This window comes from Protopterus annectens, chromosome 3.part1 (genome assembly GCF_019279795.1).
Source record: "Protopterus annectens isolate FY-2018-M chromosome 3.part1, PAN1.0, whole genome shotgun sequence".
In the NCBI taxonomy this organism is placed as follows: Eukaryota; Metazoa; Chordata; order Ceratodontiformes; family Protopteridae; genus Protopterus; species Protopterus annectens.
Window position 1 is genome coordinate 1,899,846,092 of NC_056732.1, and position 25,853 is coordinate 1,899,871,944.

The 25,853-nt window shown below is 45.3% G+C and overlaps 1 protein-coding gene across 1 annotated transcript in view; it reads left to right on the forward strand.

The window, feature by feature from the left end:
- Window positions 1–22,401: 22,401 nt before the first annotated feature.
- LOC122798815 overlaps window positions 22,402–25,853 on the forward strand; it is a 149,914-nt gene continuing 146,462 nt past the window's right edge. The window contains exons 1-2 of the mRNA XM_044067939.1: window positions 22,402–22,978; window positions 23,072–23,243. Of these exons, the coding sequence (XP_043923874.1) occupies window positions 22,642–22,978; window positions 23,072–23,243 (509 nt within the window). The 5' untranslated portion in view covers window positions 22,402–22,641. The remainder of the gene's footprint in view (window positions 22,979–23,071; window positions 23,244–25,853) is intronic.

A 25,853-nucleotide genomic window follows, 5' to 3' on the forward strand; every position in this document is an offset into this window, starting at 1 on the left:
ATAATGCCCCCTCACCCTATCTGGGAAGCGTCCGTGGTCACCGTAGCAACTCGTCGAGGAACAAAGGGTCTCCCAATGGTTACATGGCTAGACTGGATCCACTACCGTAAGTCCTTTTTCATGAGTCCGTTATTCTGATGAGGTGAGACCATTGGGAGAACAAAAGCCATTGAAGGATTCTCATATGCATTCTGGCGCAGGGAACTAGTGTTATGGTGGAAGCCATTGTTCCTAAAAGTTTCAGAACTACCTTTGCTTTTACCTTGTCCTTGGGAAGAAGGTGAAGTACTTGTTGCCTGAGGGCTGAAATTCTGTCTGCTGGAAGACATGCCCTCAATGAAACAGTGTCTAGATCTGCGCCTATGAAGGTAATATGTTGACAGGGCAACAAGGCAGATATTTGCAAGTTAACTGTGATGCCTAACTAAGCACAAATTTCCAAAGTCACATCCCTAGCTTGCTGGAGTAGATACTTGGTGGTGGCAGTTAGGAGCCAGTCATCGAGATATGGAAACACTTGGAATCCCAGATGCCTCAAATGAGCCGTGACTACTGCCATACATTTGAACACTGGGGGCTTTAGAGTGACCAAAGGGCAGAGCTTGGAACTGATAATGACTGGCTCCAGGCCGGAAGCGTAAATGACTCCTCGATGTTCTGTCCATTTTTATGTGGTAGTATGCATCTTGGAGGTCTATCAAGCACATCCAATCATCTTTCCCTAAGAAGAGAAGTATTGACTGCAGTGTCACCATCCAAAACTTTGACTTCTTGACAGATTAGTTTAATTTGCTTAGGTTTACTATGGGTCTCCAGTCCACTGTTCTTTTTGGCACCAAAAAGAATCTTGAGTAAGTTCTGAATCCTGTTTGGTCTGCGGGGACTTCTTGGATGACTCTTTTGTTGAGCAACTTTTGGATTTCTATAATTGGTTGCTCCCTTAGATTGGGTGGAACATCTGGGATTGTCCTGATTTGTTGGACAGGGTGGCAAAAGGGAATGGAATATCCTCTGGATATTATTCTTAGTACCCACTTGTCTCTTCTGATACTTTGCCAGGCTTCTGGGTACAAGGACAAATGTCCCCCAACTGCCTCCAGGGCAGAGCAGTCGGGCCTCCTTTCAGGAGTGCTGATAGGAATGTCCATGAAAGGAATCATGGTGGCCCTGGATTTGTGGACCCCCTCTGCCTCTAGGATGACATCTACCATTGTTACCTCCCCCTCTGCCCTGGGGTGGGTTCATCTCATGCATCTTGGAAGCTCCCTGGGATCTTTTGAACCACATTTTCCTACTCTTCTGGACTTTAGGATAAGGTCTTTAAGGTATGGAAAATCATACTCCAATGGCAGGGAGAGTTTTCCCTTCCTGCTCACATCTGGTGAGTGGGTCCCTTACTTTGGGTCCAAAGAGTGAGGAACCATCAAAGGGGGCATTAGTAAAGGTAGATTTAAAGGGTTCTGCGAAATTGCACAAGAGCATCCAGGAGTGCCTTCTTAGAGAAACTCCCAAACCTGCTGCCCTGCTCGCTCCATCCACTGAGTAAGATATCAGCCTCATGGAGGAGTTGACTATGGAATTTAAGGTAGAGTATCTCCTAGATCTTTCAGGAGATCTCTTTGCAGCCTTGTAAAGTGAGTTAGGTAGTTCAGCAATTGGAGTGTAAAAGTCGCTGACGAAAAGACATGCTTCCCGTATCTGTCCATCGTTCGAGAATCTTTGTTCGGAGGATGAACAGATGTCTCCGAGAGTTCCTTCTTGGTGGCTGCTGCCACCACCATAGCATCTACAGGTACACCTTTTGTGAGGAAATCCTTTCTGGTAGGGGTTGACAAAAACTTGTTTGGCCTCTGAGTGACTGGTTCCATTGTGTCAACCGACTCCCATGCCTTTTGATTGACCAAGTCAATTAGTTCGTCAAAAGAAGGAGACACTCAGGCGACTGAAGGCTGAGATCCAAAGAACTTCAGGTACACTTACTCCTCATCAGAAGGGGTGATAGCCTTCCAGCCGCCTCTTTGCTTTAGGATCTCTAGGACATCTGCAAAGGAGATATCATCACAGGATGACTGTAAGGACCCTTCTGTCTCCTCGAGGTCAGTGTCTGAAGTAACAGACTCATCCAGGGAGTTTACATGCTTCCTCTTGCAAGTTCTTTTCCAAGGGGGCTCCTCAGAGGGTATTCTGGGGAGGCCTCAGAAGAGGGGGGTTCACCCAGTGGAATTCTGAGGCTATGGATCTCTGCTGTCCTGTGAATGGGGTGGTGCCAAGACAGTAGCCAGTACCTTAGGGGACAAATGCTGGTATCCTTATGTAGAGCTGTAGAGGTAGACAGCACAGTCCTCATCAGCTCGAAAGCAGACCCCACCAGCTCTGAAGATGTCCCCGGCTCTGTGGAGACAGAGGACACACTCAGACCCTGGGAGACCGGCTCCAAGGCTGATGTATGAGCCGAGCTCACCCAAGCCGATGCTCCAAGGGGTAGACTCGGCACCAAAGAAGTCCAGACCCGAGTGTCCCCCTCGGGGTTGGCCGGATAACCTCGGCCCCCAGACACTCCAGATTGTGCCAAAAGAGTAAGAGCAGATGTCGGCTCCGTAATCACCTAAGGGGTTCCCAGAGCTGACAGTTCTACAGTAAGTGGTACCAGGCACTCCAGCTTCGAGGGTCCAGCTTGGCTCAGAGGAGGAACAACTGTGGATGTAATGGCTTCAGAGGGCTCTGAGGCCTGATGGGCCAGAGCCAAGAACAATTTGGCTAATGCCAGCGACTTCAAGAGCCTGCGCACTACCCGCTACACATCATCATCAGATGGGCTCCTATTGGACCTGGAGGATAGAGAAGGAGAACGAGACCTCTCTAAAATGGAAGATCTCAGAGTCGGGGAGACCAGTGAAATGTCAATGGACCAGCTCCAAGACACGGCATCTTGTGGCTCCAAGGACCTTGGAGCCAAAGAACCATGCATCTGATGTTGTAAATCTTTGTTCATTCATTACCATTAGGACCTCGGTTCCATCCTCGGCTCATGCCAGCCAAAATCTCTCAGCTATGACCTACCCATAATGCCTCTCTCCTAGTTACTTCAGATGTCATTTGCTGTGTTCCTAGTCAGCCGTGCTAGCCATCTCTCTCAAAGCTAAGTAGAAATTTGTTAATTTTAAGACAGTTTCTCTTCAAAATTATTTAAATTTTAGTTAAGTTATCCCTTTCTCACTGTCGCCTATAATCTAGGCCTATTTCCTACCCTTTTCCTTGGTAATTTTATTTTTTACCTTTATTGGTACTGTCTCTCTCCTGTCTTTGACAGGCCTTTCCTTTTTACTAGTGGTATTTTTTAAAATAACATCATTGGTATTTTCTCCCTTAATTTTTCTGTAGGATAACCTTGTTGCCTTACTATGTCAGACAAAGCTAAGTTGGGATTTAAACAGTGTGACAAGTGTGGACGTAAGATACCTAACTCAGATACACATGTTCGTTGTGTCTACTGTTTGGGCATGGATCATATTAAAGCTGACTGTGACATTTGTGCTAGTTTTAGTAATTGTACACTAGCATAATGTTAAAAATAAACGTACCTTAAAAGGATTACTCAAGACACCTTTTTCAGGGGCTCTATCTGGGTCGGAGGTCTTACCCCTCCAAAGACCAAAAAACATAAGGAAAAATGGATTACTCAAGATACCTTTTTCAGAGGCTCTATCTGGGTCGAGGTCTCACCCCCTCCAAAAACCAAAAAACATAAGGACAAATGGAGTCACTCGGTTCCTGCATCTCTGTCAGTTACAGAACCGAGTCAGCTCCGTGCTTCGCCGGGACCCTCGGCACAGACCTCTTCGGCACCAGGCTCTGTGTCTTCTCCCTTGGTGCCGTCCATGATATTCAACCCTATTTCAGTTCCGATCTCAGCACCACTGACTTCGGTGCCTTCCTTGGATCTGACATTGGCTTTGATGATTGTACCTGCTTCAGCACCATCCCCAGCCATGGTGCCAACAGTTTCTTCAGCTCCATCGGCTCCAAAACTCGAATACCTGCCAAGGACAAGATACTTCCACTCTGGTGCATACTGTCTCGATTCCGACAGCAGTCTTTTCCATGTTGGCACTGTCCACCCTTGCTGCATCGGCTCCGGAGAAACTGATGCTCTTCTGAAGCAGTGCTTGGACCATCCATACCTTGGTACCTAGCCTGGCGCCTATTTTCTCACTGGCGCTGTCTATGTCCATGGCTCCAATGGCTTCCAGTTCTCTCGGAGCTCCTCACCTGGAGGTGGGCTCCTCACGGTGAGGTGTGACCCCAGTTCTGAGGTTGTCCCTTCTGGTTCTGGACCCCCATCCCTCCTCAGGTGGGCCTGCTGTACAGGTAATGGATTCGCAGTCAGCAACAATGACATCAGTATCAGAACCCTCCCCTAGCATGCACTTCTCCCAACCCTCTATTTTGGGACGCCTGGCATGGGAGTCACAAGAACCCTCTTTGAATGGAACCCCTTCTTCAGAGTCCTCCTCAGAAAATCCCAGTGGGGAGCCACCCCAGAAGAAATGGTGCAAGAGGAGGCACCTTGATTCACCGGAGGAATCTATCACCGAAGGCACTGATTGTGAGGGGGAAGGGTCCCCACGGTCTTCCCCAGATGACATCTCATTCAGAGACATTCTTGAAATCCTCAAGCAGCAGGGAGATTGGAAGTCCTATAACCCATCTTCTGAGGAATCTGTGTTCCAGCAGGCCTTCCATGCCTGGCCATCTACTTCCTGGGTGACTCCACCGGAAGATGAGCGTGTTAAAATCATTGTGCAGCATGCCTGGAAGGCCCTGGACAACATAGAACATGTCCCTCAGAGGCCAGACAAAAATTTTATCTACACCTGAAGACCAGCCTCACTGGTCATAGCAGTTGACAGTTGATTCTATGTTCGTGGCAGTGGCCACCAAGAGGGAACTTGCAGAAGATAGTTCCACTGTCCATCCTCCAAACAGAGAGTCCCAGACCATGGACAGACTAGGGAAATGGACATATGCTTCAGCGCCATTCGCCATTCGGTCACTGTACTATCTGGCACACTTTACTCGCCTCCAAAGAAACCTAAATTCTAAAATGTCTCCCTCTTTGGTGGGGTACTGCCTGATGAGGTGTGTGATACTGTCACCTCACAGCTAGCTACCCTTGAATCCATCTTGAATTCCTCGATGCATTTGATATCTCACTCCACCGAGGGGGCAGCTCGAGTTGCCGCATCAGGCGTTGTCATGAGATGTAATGCTTGGATGCAGTTATGTGACTTTTCAGACCCCTTTAAATCTTCCTTCATCAATGTACCTGTCAACAAATCTGCACTTTTTAGACCCAAAGTACGAGACACATGTAGTGAGAAAGACGGAAAGACTTTGTCTGCTGTGGGCATATGCCTTTCCATCCCCCAGAGGTCCTACTCCAGGAACCAAAAGGGAGGAATTGTGTGGTTCAAGAAATCCCAAGGACCTTTTCGTGACACTTGTGGTGAACAATCCCCCTAGGGCAGAGGGGGAAACTCATATGGAAGACGTCCCTTTCGGGTAGAGGGAGTCCGTGTAACCAGGGAGCTAGAGATTCTTTCTCTGGCAGACCCTACCAGCACTCCTGAGCAGTGGCCCAATTTGCTTTCCTCTGGAAGCAGTCAGGGGTAATTTTTCTTTGCATCTATCAGCCTGGCATCTTATTACTACTGATGTTTGGATGCAGAGAATAATATCCAGAGGCTACCAAATACCATTCGATTTAACTCCCATCCCCGATGTACCACCCAATCAGAGGGAATTAGCAGCCTTAGAAATAGAAAAGATGCTAAGGAAAAGAGTCATCCAACCAATACCACCAGACCAGACAGGATCCAGGTTTTACTCGAGATTCCTTTTAGTGGCAAAAAAGACAGGGGACTGGAGACCAATCCTGGATCTCAGCCTGTTGAACAAATTTATCAAACTTCAAAATTTCCGGATAATCACAATGCAGTTCATTCTTCCCTTCCTAGGGAGGGATAACTGGATGTGCTCTATAGACCACCATGACACATACTACCACATAAAGATGGATCACCGCTCCCAGAGGTTTCTCCACTCCAAGCTGGGAGCCAATCACTACCAGTTCAAGGCACTGCCATTCAGTCTCTCGGCAGCCCCTCGAGTGTTCATCAAATGTATGCCAGTTGTGGTAGCTCATCTTCGACTACAAGGATTTCAGGTATTTCCCTATCTAGACGACGGGCTCCTTACCACTCCGACCAGGAATCTTCTTTCAATCAAGGTCTCGCTCTCCGCTTGGGGATTACAATCAACAAGGACAAATCTCAATGTCTCCAATGAAGACACTGGAATTTATTGGAGCAGTCTTCAACACAACATCCTGTCAAGCTTCTCTCCCCCCTCACAGATTTTCGAACATAACACACCAAATCCAAGACCTTCTACCTATGTACCAGCACGTCTTGTACTGCAACTCTTAGGCTCCATGGCGGCTGTCATTACATTGGTACCACTCGCAAGACTACACAAGAGAATCCTACAGTGGCTCCTTTCTGCACAATGGTCGTTGCTAGTTTACCCACTCGACCACATGATATCTCTTTCAAACTGTTGCAAGGAAGAAATGTTATGGTGGATGAACCCACAAACTAATCTTTGGTGTCGACCGTCCTGTCTTCCCTAGCCCATAGCCACAGTGACTACAGACGCTTCCCTGTTAGGGTGTGGAGGCATTTCCAGGGAAAGACTGTCCAAGGCACCTGGTCCCCCATGGAGGCCAATTTGCACATAAATGTCCTGGATCTGAGGGCAGTTCTCCTAGCATTACAAGCATTCCATGCGTCCCTACCCTCTGGGACCATTGCAATTCAGTCAGACAACATATCAGTCATCTGGTATATCAACAAGCAAGGCAGAACCAGGCCTTACCCCCTGTGTCAGGAAGTCATGAGGATTTGGCACAGGGTGATAGCTTCCAACCACTTCCTTATAGCAACACAAGTTCCTGGGAATTCTAACCTTATTGTGGATAATCTGAGCAAGAACATCCTGATGCCTCACGAGTGGTCCCTCAACCCTGTAGCAGTAGATCGGATCTTCCAATGCTAGGGCAAGCATTGCTGCAACCTGTTTGCTTCCCCCCTAAACTACAAATGCAGAAGCTACTTTGCCCTGATCCCCCCACAGGGGGAACCACCGAGGGATGTTCTAGCACACAATTGGCCACCGGGTTTTCCCTATGGCCTCATCTGATTCACAGTCCATGGATCCTGGATCATCCCCAAGACCTGTTATCTCATCCTTAGGGACTGATTCATCCAAATCTGCATGGTCTCAAGTTCACAGTTTGATTCCTTCACTTCCAGTGATTGCCAGTCTACCTGACATCCCATCTCCTGTTCGTGAAATTCTGGCTTCACACAAACCTTCCACTAGGAAAGTTTATTCTAGTAAATGGACTAGATTCTCCATTTGGGCCAAAGATCAGAACTTAGATCCTTTCTCTATGCCCATTCAAAAGATCATACAATACCTGACTACTGTTTTTGCATGCAGGAGCCTCAGCTTTGATGATCACTGTACATTTAGCAGCTATCGCCAATTTTCATAATGATCTTGATAATTCTTTAATTATGTCACACCACCTATGCAAGAACTTTTTGAAAGGAGTACTACATGTTAAACCTCCAGTCAAGCCTCCCTTAGAACCCCGGGACTTGACTTGGTACTTCAGTCTCTCACAGGTTCTCCTTTTGAGGCTTTTGATTCATGTGATTTGCAATTTTTGTCATGGAAAACCTTACTTCTAGTAGCACTCAGCAGGAAGAGTATCTGAGCTGCAGGCATTGAGTGTCGAGAGTTCTTACTTGATCTTCCACACAGATAGGGTGTCCCTTCGTACTGACCCTTCTTTCTTGCCCAAGGTCATTCCTGGCTTTTCCATTAATCAATCTACTGACCTGCCGATTTTCTTCCTTCAGCATTCTAACAGAGGGGAGTACCTTTTGCACACCCTTGATGTGCATCGGCAGCTTCATTGTTATTTGGACAGGACTAAATCTTTCAGGAAAACAGATCAATTGTTTGTGGCCTTTGCAGGACCCAGATTGGGTAAACCTGTTTCCAAAGTGACTTTATCCTCCTGGCTTAGAAACATCATTACCTTTATCTACCAATAGAATACGCTATCCTTGCCTTCCAGAATAAAGGCTCAATCTACCAGATCTATGGCTACTTCTATAGCATTTCATTCCAGAGCCTCTATGGATGATATCTGCACAGCAGCCACTTGGGCAAGACCTCATGCCTTTATATCTCATTACAAATTGGATTTTGCCTCCAGAGGACGGGCATCTTTTGGTTCTATGGTGGTCAGGAATATCCTTCCTTAGGGCCACCCAGGACTCAAGTAGCTGGGGACTCGGTCCTAATGATAATGAATGAAAAAAGATTTACAACATCAGATAAAGAAGTTATGTTTTACCATAATGTTCCATCTGTGTTATAGATCTTTGTTCATTCATTACTTCCTGCCCTCCTTTCACCTGCCTGGATTCCTGGTGGACTTTAGAAACTTTTGGTTAGGGTATTTGCTCAGACAGAGCCTCCTACTATTTTTTATCTATTATCTAAGGGTGGGCAAACTCGATCTGAAGTAACCAGGAGAGGGGTATTATGGGTAGGTCTTAGCTGAGAGTTTTTGGCAGGCACGAGCTTGGAAACGGCCGTATCGGTTCTGAGGATGGAACCGAGGTCCTAATGGTAATGAATGAACAAAGATCTACAATACAGGTGGAACGTTATGGTAAGACATAACTTCTTTTTGTCGATGATAATAACCTCCAACAGTTCCGAGGGCTGTGGAGCCAAGGAGGTAGGTGTCTTAAAAATTTTAGATAATTTTTCTGGAGGCTCTGACTGAGCCGTAGAAACAGGTGATGGTCTTTTAGAAGGTTTGTCCCTCTTTGAAGAAGAAGAGGATGAAGAAGAAGAAGCACCTTGCACAGCTTCCTCAAAGGTTGGCTTTAAGAGCCCCCTGAGAATCAATTTGTTCTTCCTTTCCTGTAACACTCTAGCACCAAAGGAGTGACAGAAAGTACAATCCCCCTGCAAATGAATAGCCCCTAGACAGTAAACGCAAATGACATGTCCATCAATAATTGGCATCTTTTGAGTACACTTTGACATTTTTTTAAAACCCAAAGGCTTATGCTCTCTCTCTCTCTTTCTCAAGTCTTTAGACATGATAGAAGAGAGTTGCCAAACAAAAGCGTGACTTCCCAAAAGGACACTGCACTTCTAAGAAAATGCAAATTAGCACTCTAATCTAGTAAACATTCCACATCTAAGAAAGTATCACACTAGAAATTTGACAAGAATAGTACTAAGGCCTCTAACTAAATGGCCCTAGATACTAAGGATAACACACACTAACTGCTAAAGTACCAGCCCTCTAACTAAAATGGACAGATCTGAAGTAGTTAACTTAATTTGATTAGTAACCTGTGGGTTTCGGATCTGACACGAATCCGAGCCGGCAGCATACCAAGCAAAAAGATCCGAGCTTCAAGCTCCTCCCCCTTACCCATACTACACTGCAACCTCCTTCCAATCCCCAGATCTCATTTGCCACTGCTTTGTCAAGCTTGGGATTCATTGAGCTCCAGGCAAGTGTAGCAATCTTTTACTACCAAGTTTCCTTTTTAGTCTAGTTTTCTTGTGTGTGTGTGTGTGTGTGTGTGTGTGTGTGTGTGTGTGTGTGTGTGTGTGTGTGTGTGTATTTTAGTTCTTTTCTTTGGGTGTCCATTCTCCCTAGCCTTTATCTCCCCCTTCACCTTTGGTAGTTGTCCATCCCTTAGTAGGCCCCTTTTCCCTCCTTCAGGTGTGCATGTGTGTCTAGAGTATGGCTGAAAGTCATAAAGTGACTTTTTACAAATGCTCTGAGTGTGGCCATAAGCTGTCGCCAGCGGATGGTCACACTCAGTGCGTGATCTGTTTGGAGGTTCTGCACCTTTCTTCGGGCTGCCAGATCTGTGCGGCCTTCAACCCCCGAGCCTTATGGGATAGGAGGAACAAGTTGATTCTGGCAGGTCTTTTACCCTTGGAATCAGCTTCTTCTTCTTCCCCCTCAGTAGTGACAGCCGCGGCTGCGGCTGCCCAGCCAGCCGGCCCTCTTCCCCTGTCTGGGACTCACCCTCCCACCTTGTCTCAGGGAGAACGAGAGGCCAAGAAGGACAAAAAAGAGAGAAGGGAGAGAGAGAGAGAAAAAGAGAGAGAGAGAGAAGAAGCCACAAGCGGCAGGTCGAACTGGACCCCTCGGCCCCTCCCGCTAAAGTTGTCTCTTCTCCCTTGAGAGTTTCCAAGCCTCCCTCCCCACGGCTCTGTTCGCCACGTTTCTCTCCGGAGACGGAGGAGGAGACCTGACCAGCCTCAAGGTCATCGTCATGTCGGCCCTCCCGGCTGGCTTTGGCGGCTTCCACCAGGTCTACCTGCAGCATCTCAGAGGCAGATATGGACTGGATGATGCGTCGATTCTTGCAAACTCAGCTGCAGATGGGAGTGCTGCTGCCCCCCCCTCCAGGGGGAGTTCAGTTCCACTGTTCGCCCCAATAGCTCCTTCTTCAATCCACCACACGATTTCGGAGTCTTCGGATCCGAGGAGCCCCGGAGTCAGGGGGTCGGTGCCGATGGTCATTGCTACCTCGATGCCGGCCATGCCCTTGAGCTTATTGGATCCACTTTTGGATCCGAGCTCTTGGAGCCGAGAGTTGGGCATCAGTTCCAGGGGGGTGAGTGTGTCTTTGGCTCCTTTGCGATCGGAGCACACCGTCCTCTTGGGTCCAACCGCTTCGGCTCTGGGACCGATCCCCTCGTCAGATCTGAGGGTCCTGGCCACCTGTCTTAGAGAGGCCGGTTCCCCTTTGGCGTTCGACGTGGTGGAGAGGGTTCTTTCTGGAGGATCGAGACCCCTCACTCTTTCCTCAGGGTCTGCCCCCACTCCCTCACAGCTCAGTTTGTCCTCCATCATCCAGTCCCCCCAGGGACAGCCTGTGTTATTGACACCCCAGCCAGTTCCCCTGGAGGAACATGAATCCATTGGTGAGCCCCCCTCGGACAGCCACCCCAGGAGGTCCCTCACAAACGCCTGTGCAAAAGGAGGCACTCGGACTCCCCTGAGTCCCTCACCAAGGATACCGATTTGGAGGAAGGGGAAGGTTCCCCCAGATCACCCCCGACGTCTCCTTTGGAGACATTATGGAAATACTCCGCCAAAGGGGGGGGGGTCCACCCAAAAAGCCTCCTTGGACGAGTCGGTATATTCCTGGAGGCATTCGACACAGGCCCATCTACCTCTTGGGTGCCCCCCCAGCTAACTCCCTGGTTGACCTGATTACCACCAGGGCGTGGAAGGAGCTGGACACTGTAGAGCCAATACCCAGAAGGCCCGATAAGGTTCTTAGTCCCCCCACAGACAGAGCTTCATGGAGCAAGGGTTCCCATTTGATGCCATGGTGGTGGCGGCCACCAAAAAGGTACTCGCCCAGGAAAGTTCTTCGGTCCATTCCTCTGACAAGGAGTCTCGGGCAATGGACCATATTGGAAAGTGGACTTTTGTTTCAGCTACCTTCTCTATAAGAGCGCTGAATTACTTGGCCCATGTAATCAGACTGCAGCAGGACCTGGTCAAAGAGTATGCTGAGTCCCTCCCACAGTCCATGTCGGTCGAGGATAAATGGACTTTCTCGGCTTGTACAGCCACTCTTAAGTTACATTTAGCGACTCCCTTTTCTTTCAGTTTTCTAAAAATTTTTTAGTCACTTTCACCCTTTTTATCTAATGTAAGGTATCAGTTGATTACCATAGTTGGTAGATAGCCTTTCCTTTCTTTCCTTCAAGTAATTTTGTGTTTTTGTATTATTGTTGGTATTTAACTTTCCTTTAACATGACAGATAAAAAAGGTACTACTGGTTTTAAAAGATGTTATGATTGTGGCTATAAACTACCTACTTCAGATGCACATTCTTTGTGTGTTTTCTGTTTAGGAGCACCTCACTTAACTGTTGACCCACCCTGTGGGATTTGTAAGAATTTTTCCAACAGGACACTGATAGAGAGGAAAAATAAACTTTTGCTGAAAGGGTTACTAAAGTCTCCCTTTTCAGAGGCTATTTCTGGATCGGAGGCCTGAACCCCTCCAAGATCCCTTAAAAAGAAGTCTGAGGATGCTTCTAAGGCTAAATCTCTTTCTTCGTCCCCAGCTGGGGACTCTCATCAACCAAGAAAAAAAGCAAAGATTTCTGCTTCGGATCTGCCCCTCTTGGATCCGACACCTTCGGCGCCTAGATCTTCGGCTCCGAAAAAGTCCTCGGCACCACCTATGTCTATGGCACTGATGTCCTTTGCTGTATTGGAACTGAGGGGCCCCTCAGTTCAGACTTCTTTACCGGCACCGACCTCACAGTCGGCACAGACCACCATTGTTTTGGAACCGACAGCTCAGTCCTTGTTTACTATTTTATAGGTTCCAACTTCAGCACCGACAACTACTTCGGCACCAACCTTTTCATCGGTGCAGACCATTACATCAGCACCGATGACTTCCTCGGTGCAGACACCTGTAGTGCAGTCCTTTACGGCACCATTGTTTTCGGTGCAGTCTACTGAGTTGGACACCGACCTGCCCTCATCTCTAGATAGACCTGTTTCCCCCTCAGCTGTTTCTGTGAGATCTACCAGAAGCCTCTCCCAACATGACGTATTGCAACTTGTGGATCAAGTGCTTTTGGCCAAAGGAATTCCACCTCTCAAGACCTATACTTCTACTTTGAAATCTATTGACTTAGCACAGTCTTCCCCCTCTACATTTCCCTTTATGGATCTCTCTAAGGAGCCATAGTTGCCTTCATGGCAGAAAACTTTTGCTACGTCCCAGGATTTGAATTTTCTCAGCTGTCCTGGGACTCCCAGTCGGCAGGCTGGATCACTTAGGGGAGAGGTGACTTCCCCCTTGGGCACTCACCCCTCTTCTATTGGACCTGCCTTCCAAGTCATGGAGAAGGCCTTGGCGTCTACCACTGATACTGTGCTTACTATCTCACCTTCCTCCTCTGGACCACTATGTACACAGGTTGCTTCTAGTGGACACCTGGTGCAGAAGTCTCAAGATATACTCCCACAGGATACCCCCTGGATGTTGTCTTCCTCAGCATCGCCCTCTGAGGAAGTTCATTGGAAATCCTCATGCAAGAGGAAGCATATGGACTCCACTGAGGAGTCTCTCACTGAAGACACAGACTTTGATGATGGGAAAGGGTCCCCTCATTCACCTTCTGACGTATCCTTTGGTGATATCCTAGAAATATTTAAACAGAGAGGTTAATAGCAGTCCTCTAACCCGACTTTTGAGGAGTCTGTGTTCCTGCAGGCTTTTCACACCTGGCCCTCTACCTCCTGGGTTACCCCACCTGCAGATGAACTGGTCCGCCTCATTGTGCAGCATGCATAGAAGACCCCTGATACTGTTGAGGCCATTCCCTGGAGGCCAGACAAAATCTTACCCCCCCCCGCTTCTGAACCTCATTGGTCTAAAGATCTCCCTGTAGATGCTCTGGTGGTGGCAGCCGCAACTAAGAAAGACCTGGCAGAAGAGGAAAGCCAGACTGTCCATCCACCCAACAAAGAGTCCAGGGCATTGGATAGGATAGGGAAGCGCACCTTTGCATCAGCAACCTTTGCTATCAAGTCCCTGAATTATATGGCACACTTCACCAGGCTTCAAAGAGATCTAGTATCTCAGCTCTCTGAAACTTTGGCAGGTGCCGTGTCTGATGAGGTCTGTGACAAAGTGGCCTCTTAGCTGGCCACTATTGAATTGATTTCAAACTCCTCCATGCACTTGGTATCCCACGCTTCAGAAGAAGCAGCTAGAGCAGTACGTTCAGGCATTGTTTTGAGATGACATGCCTGGATGTGCTTGTGTAATTTCGCAGAACCCTTTAAGGCTTCCTTTTTCAATGCTCCCATTGAGTCCTCCTCCTTGTTTGGACCCAAAGTCAAAACTACATCAGCCAGGTGTGAACAGGACGGTAAGACCCTGTCTGCCGTAGGTGTCCGTTATTCTTCCCCCCAACATGCTTTCTCCAGAAACCAAAAGAACGGGAAGATGTGGTACATAAAATCTCAGGGTCCTTTCTGTGAAACACAGGCCGATTTTTCCCCTAGGGGCAGAGGGGGAAACTCACAAGGAAGACGCCCATTTCAGGGCAGAGGGGGTCTGCATAATCAGGGTTCCAGAGATTCCTTCACTGGGCAATCCTACCAGTGCTCCTGAAGAGCGGCCCAACCCCTTTCCTCTGGAAGTGGTTGAGGGACGTTTCTCTTTGTACCCTTCTGCCTGGCTAATCATTACCAACGATTCTTGGGTACAAAGGATAATAATCAGAGGTTACAAGATCCCCTTCGAACTTTGTCCTGTCCCTCCATCAAGATTTCCCGATGTTCCACCCAGTCAAAGGGAAGAAGCAGCTCTAGAGATTACAAAGCTGCTAAACAAAAGAGTCATCCAAGTAGTCCCAACAGACCAGATAGGATCCAGATTCTACTTGAGACTATTTTTGGTGCCAAAGAAAACCGGGGACTGGAGACCAATTTTGGATCTCAGTGTGCTAAACAAATTTGTGAGTGTGCAAAAATTTCAGATGGTCACTATACAGTCTATCATTCCTCTCTTGGAAAAAGATGATTGGATGTGCTCGATAGATCTTCAGGATGCGTACTACCACATAAAGGTGGACAGACCATCAAGAAGATTCCTGTGCTTCTGTGCGGGAGCCAGTCATTACCAGTTCAGAGTACTGCCCTGTGGACTCTCTACAGCCCCCAGAGTGTTTACAAAGGGCATGGCAGTTATCACAGCTCACCTACGACTTCAAGGTTTTCAGGTTTTTCCATATCTAGATGACTGGCTGCTCTCTCCCCCCACCAGACACCTATTAGAGGAAGCCCTGGCATACTCTCTCAATACTATCGAAATGTTGGGCATAACAATAAACTGGCAGAAATCCAATCTCACCCCTTCTCAGTCCACAGAATTCATAGGGGTCATTTTGGACTCAAAAACTTGAAGAGCGTCCATACAGAATATCAAAAATCAGACAGCAACTGTTACCAGTTCTCTCAATGGAAAAGTCCACAGCTCACTCGATCCTGCAGCTGTTGGGCTCCATGGCAGCTTGTTCCCTTAGCCAGGTTTCACATGAGGCTCTACAATGGCTACTGCTCACCCAATGGTATCCTTTCCAGCTTCCCCTTTCAGCCAAGATTCACATAACTCAGAGATGCAAACAAGATCTAAAGTGGTGGTTGAACCACAACCCATCACAATAGTCTCGCCCCTACTCCCCTCAGCAGCCCAAGGCTACAGTGACCATGGATGCCTCCCTGATGGGGTGGGGAGGGCTATGTCAGGGTCAGACAGTCCAAGGCACTTGGTCCAAAGTGGAGGCCCATCTGCATATAAATGTTTTAGAGCTGAGAGTTGTGCTTCTGGCGTTGCAGGCATTCCATCCCTTGCTGCCATCAGAGACAATTGCGATACAATCAGACAACATGGCGGTAGTCTGGTACATCAACAAACAGGGTGGAACCAAATCCTACTCCCTCTGTCGAGAGGCCAGGAGGCTATGGCAATGGGCGATGGCTACCAACCGCTTTCTTCTAGCAACGCACATCTCCGGGAGTTCCAACGTGATAGCAGACAGACTCAGCAGGTGCATTCTTCAACCTCACATGTGGTCCCTGAATCCTCTCATAGCGGTGGAGATCTTCCACCGTTGGGGCCATCCATTCTGCGACCTTTTTGCATCCCCGACCAACTTCAAATGCAGCAACTACTTTGCCCTGATTCCCCCTCCGGGACAGTCACCCAGGGATGCTCTAGTTCACAACTGGCCCTCGGGTCTTCTTTATGCCTTCCTATCCACTCTCCTCACTCCCCAGTTTCTAAAGAAAGCCCATTGATTGAAGAGTAAAGTGATCCTTATTGCTCCATATTGGCCTCGTCAGATTTGGTTCCCCTTTCTGTGGCCTCACCTGCTAGATCAACCATGGATTCTTCATCCAACCTCGGAGTTGATCTCCCATCCACAGAATCTGATTCACCCCAACCTGCACAGTCTGAAGCTCACAGCTTGGCTCGTCGAATTCCCTTGACTGCCAGGCAAAATGATCTTCCCTCACAAGTATAGGACATTCTTATTGTATCTCATAAGCCCTCCACTAGAATGACTTATCTAGGCAAATGGAAAAGATTTACCTGTTGGCTGAAAGATAAGGAAATTGATCCCTTTTCAGCACCGGTGTCGATGGTACTCGAATATCTAACCGCCCTATTTCAATCAGGGCTGTCAGCATCTACCATTAGAGTACATTTGGCTGCGATCTCTAATTTCCACGAGAATGTCCAAGACTGCTCCCTCATGTCCCACAAGTTATGTAAAGCCTTCATAAAGAGTGTGAATCATCTGAAACCCTCTTTCAGGGAACGTATTCAACCTTGGAATTTATCTTTAGTTCTTCAAGCTCTGACATTGCCCCCTTTTGAACCAGCTGCTTCATGCGACCCCAAATATCTGTCGTGGAATACCTTGTTTTTGGTCACTATTACGTCTGCCAGACGTATCTCTGAGCTTCAGGCCCTATGTACAAAGAGTCCATACATGATTTTTCATCCAGACAGGGTATCCTTAAGAACTAACCCTTCCTTCTTGCCAAAAGTCATTTCTGAAATGTCTATTAATCAGACCATTGAATTGCCAGTGTTTTTTCCTGATCATTCTAATGAGGGAGAGTACTGCCTACATACCTTAGATGTACACAGACAACTCTGTTTCTATTTGCAAAGGACTAAATCTTTCCGTAAATCAGACCAGTTATTCTTGGCTTTTTCTAAATCTAGATTAGGATGTGCTGTTGCTAAGGTCACATTGGCTAGATGGTTAAAAGACACTGTGACCCGTATTTATTCAGTAAACAATATTTCTTTGGCAACTACTATGAAGGCTCATTCAACAAGGTCAGTGGCAACTTCTGCTGCCTTCCATGCCAGCGCTTCTTTACATGACATCTGTGCAGCTGCAATTTGGGCCACTCCTCATACCTTTATCAATTATTACAACTTGGCCTCCAGGGGAAGAGCATCTTTTGGTTCTATGGTGCTCAGGAATGTCCTTCCATGAAAGCCTCCCAGGAATAGAGGTAGCTGAGGACTCCATCCCTTACATAAGGAAGTGGACGAGAATTAACAATATCAGATAAAGAAGTTATGTCTTACCATAACGTTCCATCTGCATTGTTGATCCTCGTTCACTCATTACGACCCTCCCTTCTTCCCCCTCCTATGGCTTCTAGTGGATCTCACTATCCTTCCTTTAGGTCATTTGACCAGAGATAGCCTCTACCTTTTTCTGACTTGCAAAATCAATCTGAGGTAACAGGGAGAGGGGGATTATGGTTAAGAGATTGCTTAGCTCGAGAGTTTATCGCTGGCACGAGCTTAGTATATGGCCGGCTCGGTTCTGATATCAGAATCGTAACCCATACGTAATGAGTGGATGAGGACCAACAATACAGATGGAACGTTATGGTAAGACATAACTTCTTTTTTCTGCACCAAAATGAATGTTGATGGCCATATCAGACATAACATTCACTTACCGGCATTCTATCAGTGTAGTACCTCGCTTCTGTACCAAAATGAATATTGATGTAGGGTTACCACCCGTATAACTTTGCGAGGGACAGTCCCCCTTTGGGCAGTTGTGTCCTGCAAAAAAAAATGTAAAAATGGCAAATGTCCTGAGATTTTAGGACTTCCTATATTTAATGTAATAGTTGCATAAAACAGTTATTCTGTATCTGAAACACCTAAATAATATAAGAAACAGAATATGCAACTAAAATACTACAAGTATACGCTTTTATTTAGGCAAAAAAATTAAGTTCTGCCCTTTCTACTGGCTGTGGGTATGTTTCGCCCTGCAAAATCTGACATTTGTACCAAAAATGTCCCACTTTGGGCATTTGAAAAGGTGGTGGCAACTCTATATCGATGGCCATATCAAACATAACATTCACTTACCGGCATTCTATCAGTGTAGTACCTCGCTTCTGCACCAAAATGAATATTGATGTAGGGTTACCACCCGTCCCACTTTGCGAGGGACAGTCCCCCTTTGGGCAGTTGTGTCCTGCAAAAAAATTGTAAAAATGGCAAATGTCCTGAGATTTTAGGATTTCCTATATTTAATGTAATAGTTGCATAAAACAGTCATTCTGTATCTGAAACACCTAAATTTTTATTTATTTATTTATTTATTTATTTAAATTTGTTGACCGGGAGTGTCCGACTGGACGTGGGTCCATTTTCAGCGGAGGCCCGGGGAGAAAAGCTCCACAGTAAAATAAACAGACAGTAGTTACATTGGATTACATAGTAATTAACAATTTAACATAGAAATTACTTACAACATATTTACAGATGAAGAAATAGTACATCAGTAGACAACTAGAATCTTTATCTGTGAAGTACATAACAGGCATTAACAAATGTAACAATGAGAAGTTCCTGCTGTATAATAAGTACTAGGCTTATGAGCATCTGAGCTTGCTATCATCAAGGTAGTTAGTGGAGGTGAAAGAAAGGTAGTAGTTGGATGGGGTGGATGATATTAGAGTGGGAGTTGCAAGGGCATAGCCAGCATGTTTTAGGTGCGCTTTTAATAAAGTTTTGAAGTTGGTGCATGATGGTATGGAGGTAATTGTGGGTGGGAGTGAGTTCCATAATTTGGCTATGGCGCAAGAGAATAGTGCTTCACCAGCTTAGTGATCTGCAAGTGATTTTTGTTGCTCGATCTTAGTGGTCTGGTGGTGTGATAGGGTTGGAGTAGATTCTGGAGGGATGGGACATTTAGTGGATGGTTTACTAGTTTGTGGGTGAGTGAAATTTGATACCACACTGAAGGAGGTGAGGGAGTTCAAGCCAGCCCAGTTCAGCAAGTGAGAGACAGCGGTGACTACGGTAGGATGCCCCTGTGGTGAATTTTGCGATTTTGTTGTAGCAGGTCTCTAGCTTGTTTAGATCACATTGCCTTAGGTTGGTATATACTGTAGAGGCATAAAGTAGGGTGGAGATAAGGTGGGAATTTGCTATTGAAATCTTTGCTGCTTTGGTGAGAAATTGTTTATTTCTGTATAATGCTCCTAGTATTTGTGGACTTTTTTTATGGTCATGGATATGTGAATGTCAAATTTTAGTTTATTGTCTATTTCCACTCCTAGCAATTTGGTGTGTTCAGTTGGGTATATAGTGGTGTTGTCTTTTGCTGTGATGTTAAAGTGAGAGTTGTTTTGAGTATGTTTGGTGGGTTGGAAGATGAGTAGTTTAGTTTTGTTTGGGTTGAGTATTAATTGGGCATCGGATAACCATGTTTCAACAGAGGAAAAGGCTTCCTGTGTGACTTTTGCAGTTTGGGTAGGGACTGGGCTGAGCAGATGATGGTAGAGTCATCTGCGTATTGGATGAGTGTGCCATGTTTGGTGGCAGAGGCTAGATTATTGGTGTAAACAGAGAAAGTAGGGGTCCAAGGATGGATCCTTGGGGAACCCCTATGGAGACAGGTAGTTGGGGAGATATGTCATTCTGCCATACAACGGATTGTTGGCGGTCAGACAGGTAACTCTGAAACCAGTTGGTGACTGATTGTGAGAAGGATAGGTTATTGAGGACAGAGGTAAGTTGTTTGTGTGGGACCATGTCAAATGCTTTAGATAGGTCTAGGAAAGTAGCAGAGGAGAGATAGCCATTGTTGTTATGCTGAAGGATAGTGTTTGTAAAGGAGAGTAAGGCAGTGGTGGTGCTATGGTTTGGTCGGAAACCATGCTGAGTACTGGAAAGGAGGTTGTTAGTAAGGAGGTAGTGTGAGACCTGAGAGTGTATGCATCTCCCTAGTATTTTGGAGAGTGGAGAGAGAATAGCTATGGGGCGGTAACTGGTAAGTTCTGCAGAGGATCCGCCTTTGTGGAGGGGAATTATATGTGAGACTTTCCACAATGTGGGAACGTAACTTTCTGACAGAGATCGGTTAATCAAGATGGATACTGGGTAGGCCAGAACATCAGCTGCGATTTGTAGGTATTCACTTGGGAGGTTGTCTGCTGCTAATTTGGTGGGTTTAAGTTTAGTTAAGAGTTTTTTTATGTTGGAGGTAGGTACAGGAGAAAAAGAGAAGGCAGTGGGGAGATTACTAGTTGAAGGTGTGGGTTGGAGGGGGGTTGTGTTGTTTAGCTAGTGATAGTATGGTTTGGGTGAAGTGTGTGTTGAATGAGGTAGCAATATTTTCTGAGGAGTGAGGGATGTTAGGAGGAGGGGTACTGACTTTACCTGGGTGGAGGATGGAGTTTATGGAGGACCAGAATTGTTTGGGGCTGTGTTGTGAGGAGTCTAGGGCAGACTGGTAGTATTGGAATTTGTCCCGTTTTATTAGCTTTTTGACTCTATTGTGTAGTTCTAGGAATTTCTGTCTAGCTGCGGGGGTTTTGGTTTTGCGCCAGTGCTCCCAGGCTTTATCCCTGTTTTTCATTTCTGACTTAGTGGTTTCTGTAGCCATGGGGAGGGTTGTGCTTTGGTTCTGGAAAATCTTATGGGGGCATGGTAATTAAGGATGTTCAGGAAGGTAGTATTATAGAAATAACCCACGCCTGGGTGTGGGTAATGCTGGATTTACCCACGGTTGGCGTGGTTTGGTCCCGAGGGCGAAGCCCGAGGGACCAAACAAAGCCAACCGTGGGTAAACATTATCCACACCCAGAAGTGGGTTATTGCTATTATACAATGACATTATTTAAGAAAAGAAATAATTACTTTTCTTAAATAATGGCATTGTATAATGCCTCTTTACTGCCCTTCCGCAGCTGTCTGGTATTCTGCGGCAGCTCTGATGTACTGCGCACCTGTGCAGTACATCAGAACTGTGGGCAAAAGCAATGGAGAACGCAAGATCTCCGTTGCTTTTTTTTACTGTCTCGCTAAGTTAAATGGGTTTAACATAGCAAGACAGCTTTAAAATAAGCAGCGGATATCTCCGTTGCTTTTTTTAAAACTGTCTCGCTATGTTAAACCCATTTAATATAGCGAGACAGCTTTAAAAAAAAAAGCAACGGAGATCGCAAGATCTCAGTTGCTTTTTACACACTGTGTCGCTATGTTAAAGGAGTTTAACATAGCGAGACAGCTTTAAAAAAGCAACGGAGATCTCCGTTGCTTTTTAAACCTGTCGCTATGTTAAACTCTTTAACATAGCGAGACAGTGTTATACTAACGGAAAGTCCGCAACCGGACCTTTTTCCGTTAGTATATTGAGGGATTTACAACGGGCACGCTGGTTGGGCTGGCCAATCAGCGTGCACGTTTTAGGGGAGGAATTGTATAATAAAAGATTCAACTACGTCATCTAAACTGAGGTACTTTAGAGCATGCCAGTTACATTCTTTGAGGGATGAGATGAATGTGAGTGGGTTAAAGTTTATTTTTTTACGTATTTGATGATAGATGACAGGTTTAGCTTGGTACGGGTATTTTTTGAGTAGGAATGTTGGGGAGTGATCACTGAGGCTATCTGATAAGCAGCCTGTTATATATGACTGGGGGTTCTTACTGACTAGTATCCAATCCAGGGTAGAGTGCTTGCTGGAGTTTTTATTTATCCTTGTTGGTGACTGGACTAGTTGGGTGAAGCAATGAAGGTGTACATGATGGGTTGGATTGTTGCCAGAACAGGATTGCCAGTCAATATTGAAATCACATAAGATGATAGTTTCTTGGGGGAGATGGTGGGTAGACCAGCTGAGGAGGTTTTCTAGTGGAGGGATGTTTTGGCCAGGTGGGAAGTAGCATCCAATTATGTTGATGGTTTTGTTTCGGTTAATTTTGAGGTTGGTATATATTATTTCTTCATTGCCTATTTGTGGAGCTGATGATTTTAAGATCTGGATGTTTAGATGTTGTTTAAATAATATAAGAAATAGAATAAGCAACTAAAATACCACAAGTATACGCTTTTATTTAGGCAAAAAATTAAGTTCTGCCCTTTGTACTGGCTGTGGGTATGTTTCGCCCTGCAAAATCTGACATTTGTACCAAATATGTCCCACTTTGGGCATTTGAAAAGGTGGCAACTCTATATCGATGGCCATATCAAACATAACATTCACTTACGGCATTCTATCAGTGTAGTACCTCGGCTCGCAGGCTTTGCTTGCCAGTCGCTGCCGGCACGCCTAAAGCTGGGCAGGACTAAACGTGAGGTACCAGTACCACACTGATAGAATGCCCCGAACTCAGCTACAAGGACTGTCCGATTGTTTTTTTCTTTTCTTTCATTCGATCTCTCTTTTCTTTTTGTCTTCCGAGGCTATACAATTGGCGTGTCATCCGTCTGTGCCGCCCCTTTGGGATTATTCCTGGGTTTGGGGCGGGTCATAATACGATATAGTTTTTATATCCCCGAATAAAATGATCATAATGCGAACATTTTGAATAGTCAGACTACATTTTAGAGGCAGAATTTAAGAACAACATGAGTAATGTGGAGACTTTACGTAGTAGGATCAGAAGTTACAACCTCCGAAGGAGAAGCAGTGACTTGAACCTTGGGTTCACGGCAGCCAAAATTAGCATTCGTCTTTTCGGGATCATAGGACACGGAAAATCGAGTCTTATTAACTTCCACTGTGTACTTAACGGCACGGAATACAAAAACATCGCTGATGAAAGAAACCCTGAGCTGCCAGACGGCGCTGGTACGACGATTCTGAGCCGTTATCCACTTGACGACACCTGCTTGGAAATTCTGGATATGTCTGGTTATAATGCGTTCAAGTATTCAGAACAAATCGAAATTCGCAACCCACTGGGTAAGAACATACTTCAGAAGTTCAATTCCCGTTTCAATTGTAATTGGCGCAGGTACTGCGCACTTTTTAATCCCCATGTCTTCTCATTTTCAGAGGGCAAACGACGAGTGAATTCCGACGTCAGCTTCCAAGGTGACTTTATTGCTTCTTTCGAATGGGCAGTATCCTCTGTCAATCCGTGGTCGTGGTCACAGTGGTGGTCAGTCTGGCATGTTAACGAAAGCACACGTGACGACACTATTATCGTGCCGGTGCTTGTAATCAGGTATAGTGTGAAGTCACTAAGAATGGAGAGGGGCTGGGGTGCATTTACCTAACTTTGGAGAGCCGTAAAAAAGGTCCAAAGAGTGAAGAAGAGTAATACGACTTTTAAGAGAGTGCTCTTCGTATACCAGCTGCAGCAGCTGCGTTACAGGATACAGAGGATTACACCTTATGTATTGGACACATGGATGCTAAGGCATTCTTCTCGGGAGCGCATCCATGCTGAGAGCACAAAAGGTTAGGACAGAGTCTTTGATCGTAATTGTAATGCAGCTGTCTTCTCCATGTACAACCAGTAGACAGACAGAAGTGTAGATGCACCAAGTGCTTTACAAATGTTGTAACTGGAAAAGCATTTAGTACGGCCGCCGTTACACAGACAGCAGAGTACCTGTCAGTGTTTGTGTAAGAATGCCGGAGAAATGCAAACATAATTGGGGTACAAAGGGTCAAAATTAGGGATAGTTTTTAAATGCTGTTGTAATTCACTGAAAAAGTTAAGATAATAGAAATAGTTTTGCGTAAGCATGCTTTTCTGAACAACTATGCAACTCGAATGCCTGACGTTATCAGTTGACTGAAATCGTAACAAAAATATATGTTGGACAGATCATGATGAGAAATATGAGACACATTTGGGGATACTTGAGAGTCATGGACAGCAAAGCAGAAAGAAAGCTGTTTTACCATCTGCCAGTTTATTTTTATTTATTTTTTTTTTTGCCAAATAGCATAGCGCTTGGGGGGGGGGGGCGCTCCAACCCGACCATGACAGCGCTGGTGGAGGGGTGCCCTGTCCTGATCATAACAACACTTGAGGTTGCTCCACTAAGTGGTGTTATGACTCAGTGTCACTGTCACACTTGGGAGGCTATAACATTTTCCCTTATCGGAATATAATCTCCATGCTCCATACAGTAGTGTTTGCATTCTGGCCAGTTTTGGCTCTATACCTTTCAACTGTCCAGATTTTCGTAGAATGTCTAATATTTATGGTTTGTTCCTCATAAAATTTGTAGTTTTGTGGCAAATCATCGAGATTTTAGTCATCAAATAATGCCATTTTGCGTTTCAGACTTCATGTCCGTTAGGAAAAGCATGCATTGCTACTGCAAACCTTATTCTTCCAATTTTTTAAAGTTTAAATGAACAATATTTAAAATGCATCCCTATTTTTCTGTCTTTGTTCCTCCCCCATTATTTTAGGCTTTGTCCAGATTTCTTGTACTGAGAGATTGTGAGGTATCAGATGACCAGAATATTTTTAAACAAGTGTCCTTGCTAACAGAATTGTTGGGATTTTTGGTGTAGGAACTCTGGATATAAAATAGAGGGGATCGAACTACAACTATGCTAGCAAGTCTTGGCTTTGGCTCCTACATTTACATTTAACAGCTCTTATTTTCCGAGATTTATTGTCGGCGAGAAAGGACTCTACTTTGGGTATCAGAAAAGGTAAGAGCAATCTTACACCAAACCAGAAAATAAGAGCTGTTAAATGTAAATGTAGGATTTATTGTCTCTAATTAATGAAAATAATGTGCTTTCACTTAACTGACACATGCTAGTCATGCTAATGTGTTTCACATGTATCATTTTTCTGTAATATTTACAGGGAGAATGGAATTATGTTCTGTACAGTTCCATTAAGCAACTGCCAAAATCTGGACTGTCCTGTGAAATGAACAGATACATTCTAGCTTCTAGTACATTTGGAATTCTTCTTCCTTACCCCCACACACACACACACACACGCTTGAAAACTGTAAACAGTGACTTTTGGGATTTTTTGTTATTGAAGCTGAAACTTAGTTTATTTTTCAAAGTGCTGTCTCAGGGCTCTCATTTCTTATAGTGAATTGTCATTACTAACTGTTCAGAATTTTTTTTAAATTACATTCAATCTATTCACAGTCGTAAATTCATCACATCCTCATAACATGAGTTATTGGTGTACTTTTTATCAAACATAACTAAAATTTAGTATGCCAGTAATACAAATTGCAGTAAATCTAGAAAACAGCTTTCGTTATGACACTTCAGGCAGAAACCAGCAGTACACTGGTTGCATCCGCTTCTGGGGTTGAGAGGTAGAAAAGGAATGAATGTTGGGGTAGCAATGTTTAGAAGTTAGAATATAGGCAGTAGATTTTGAAGGAGTTGTTTTAAATGTGATGGTAGGATGTAGGAGTAATTTATCTGCAGGTTTGTTTCAAAGGGAAGCTATACTTGGTCATTATTTTTATAATGTAGAACAGCAATCAGTAATGGGACTGTCATTCTGTTATGCCATCAGTTTTATAAATCTGGTGTCTCTTGATGTGTAGCATGCATTTTTTAGGTAATCACATGTTTCTGTGGTATGAAATTAATCAACCTTTAACCTCCCCATCCCCAAGATGCTGGCATTACAAGCAAAATCATATTCAACATAATTTTTTCTCATTTCCAACATGACATTATAATAATGTAATGTGTCACTTTGAATCATACCTCTCAATCTCTTAGAGCAAAACATCTGGACACAGCCTAAAATGATGGGGGTCAAATAGGGACAGATTTTAAATATTGCTTGTACAAACTTAGAAAGTTGATAGAATAATAGGTTTTA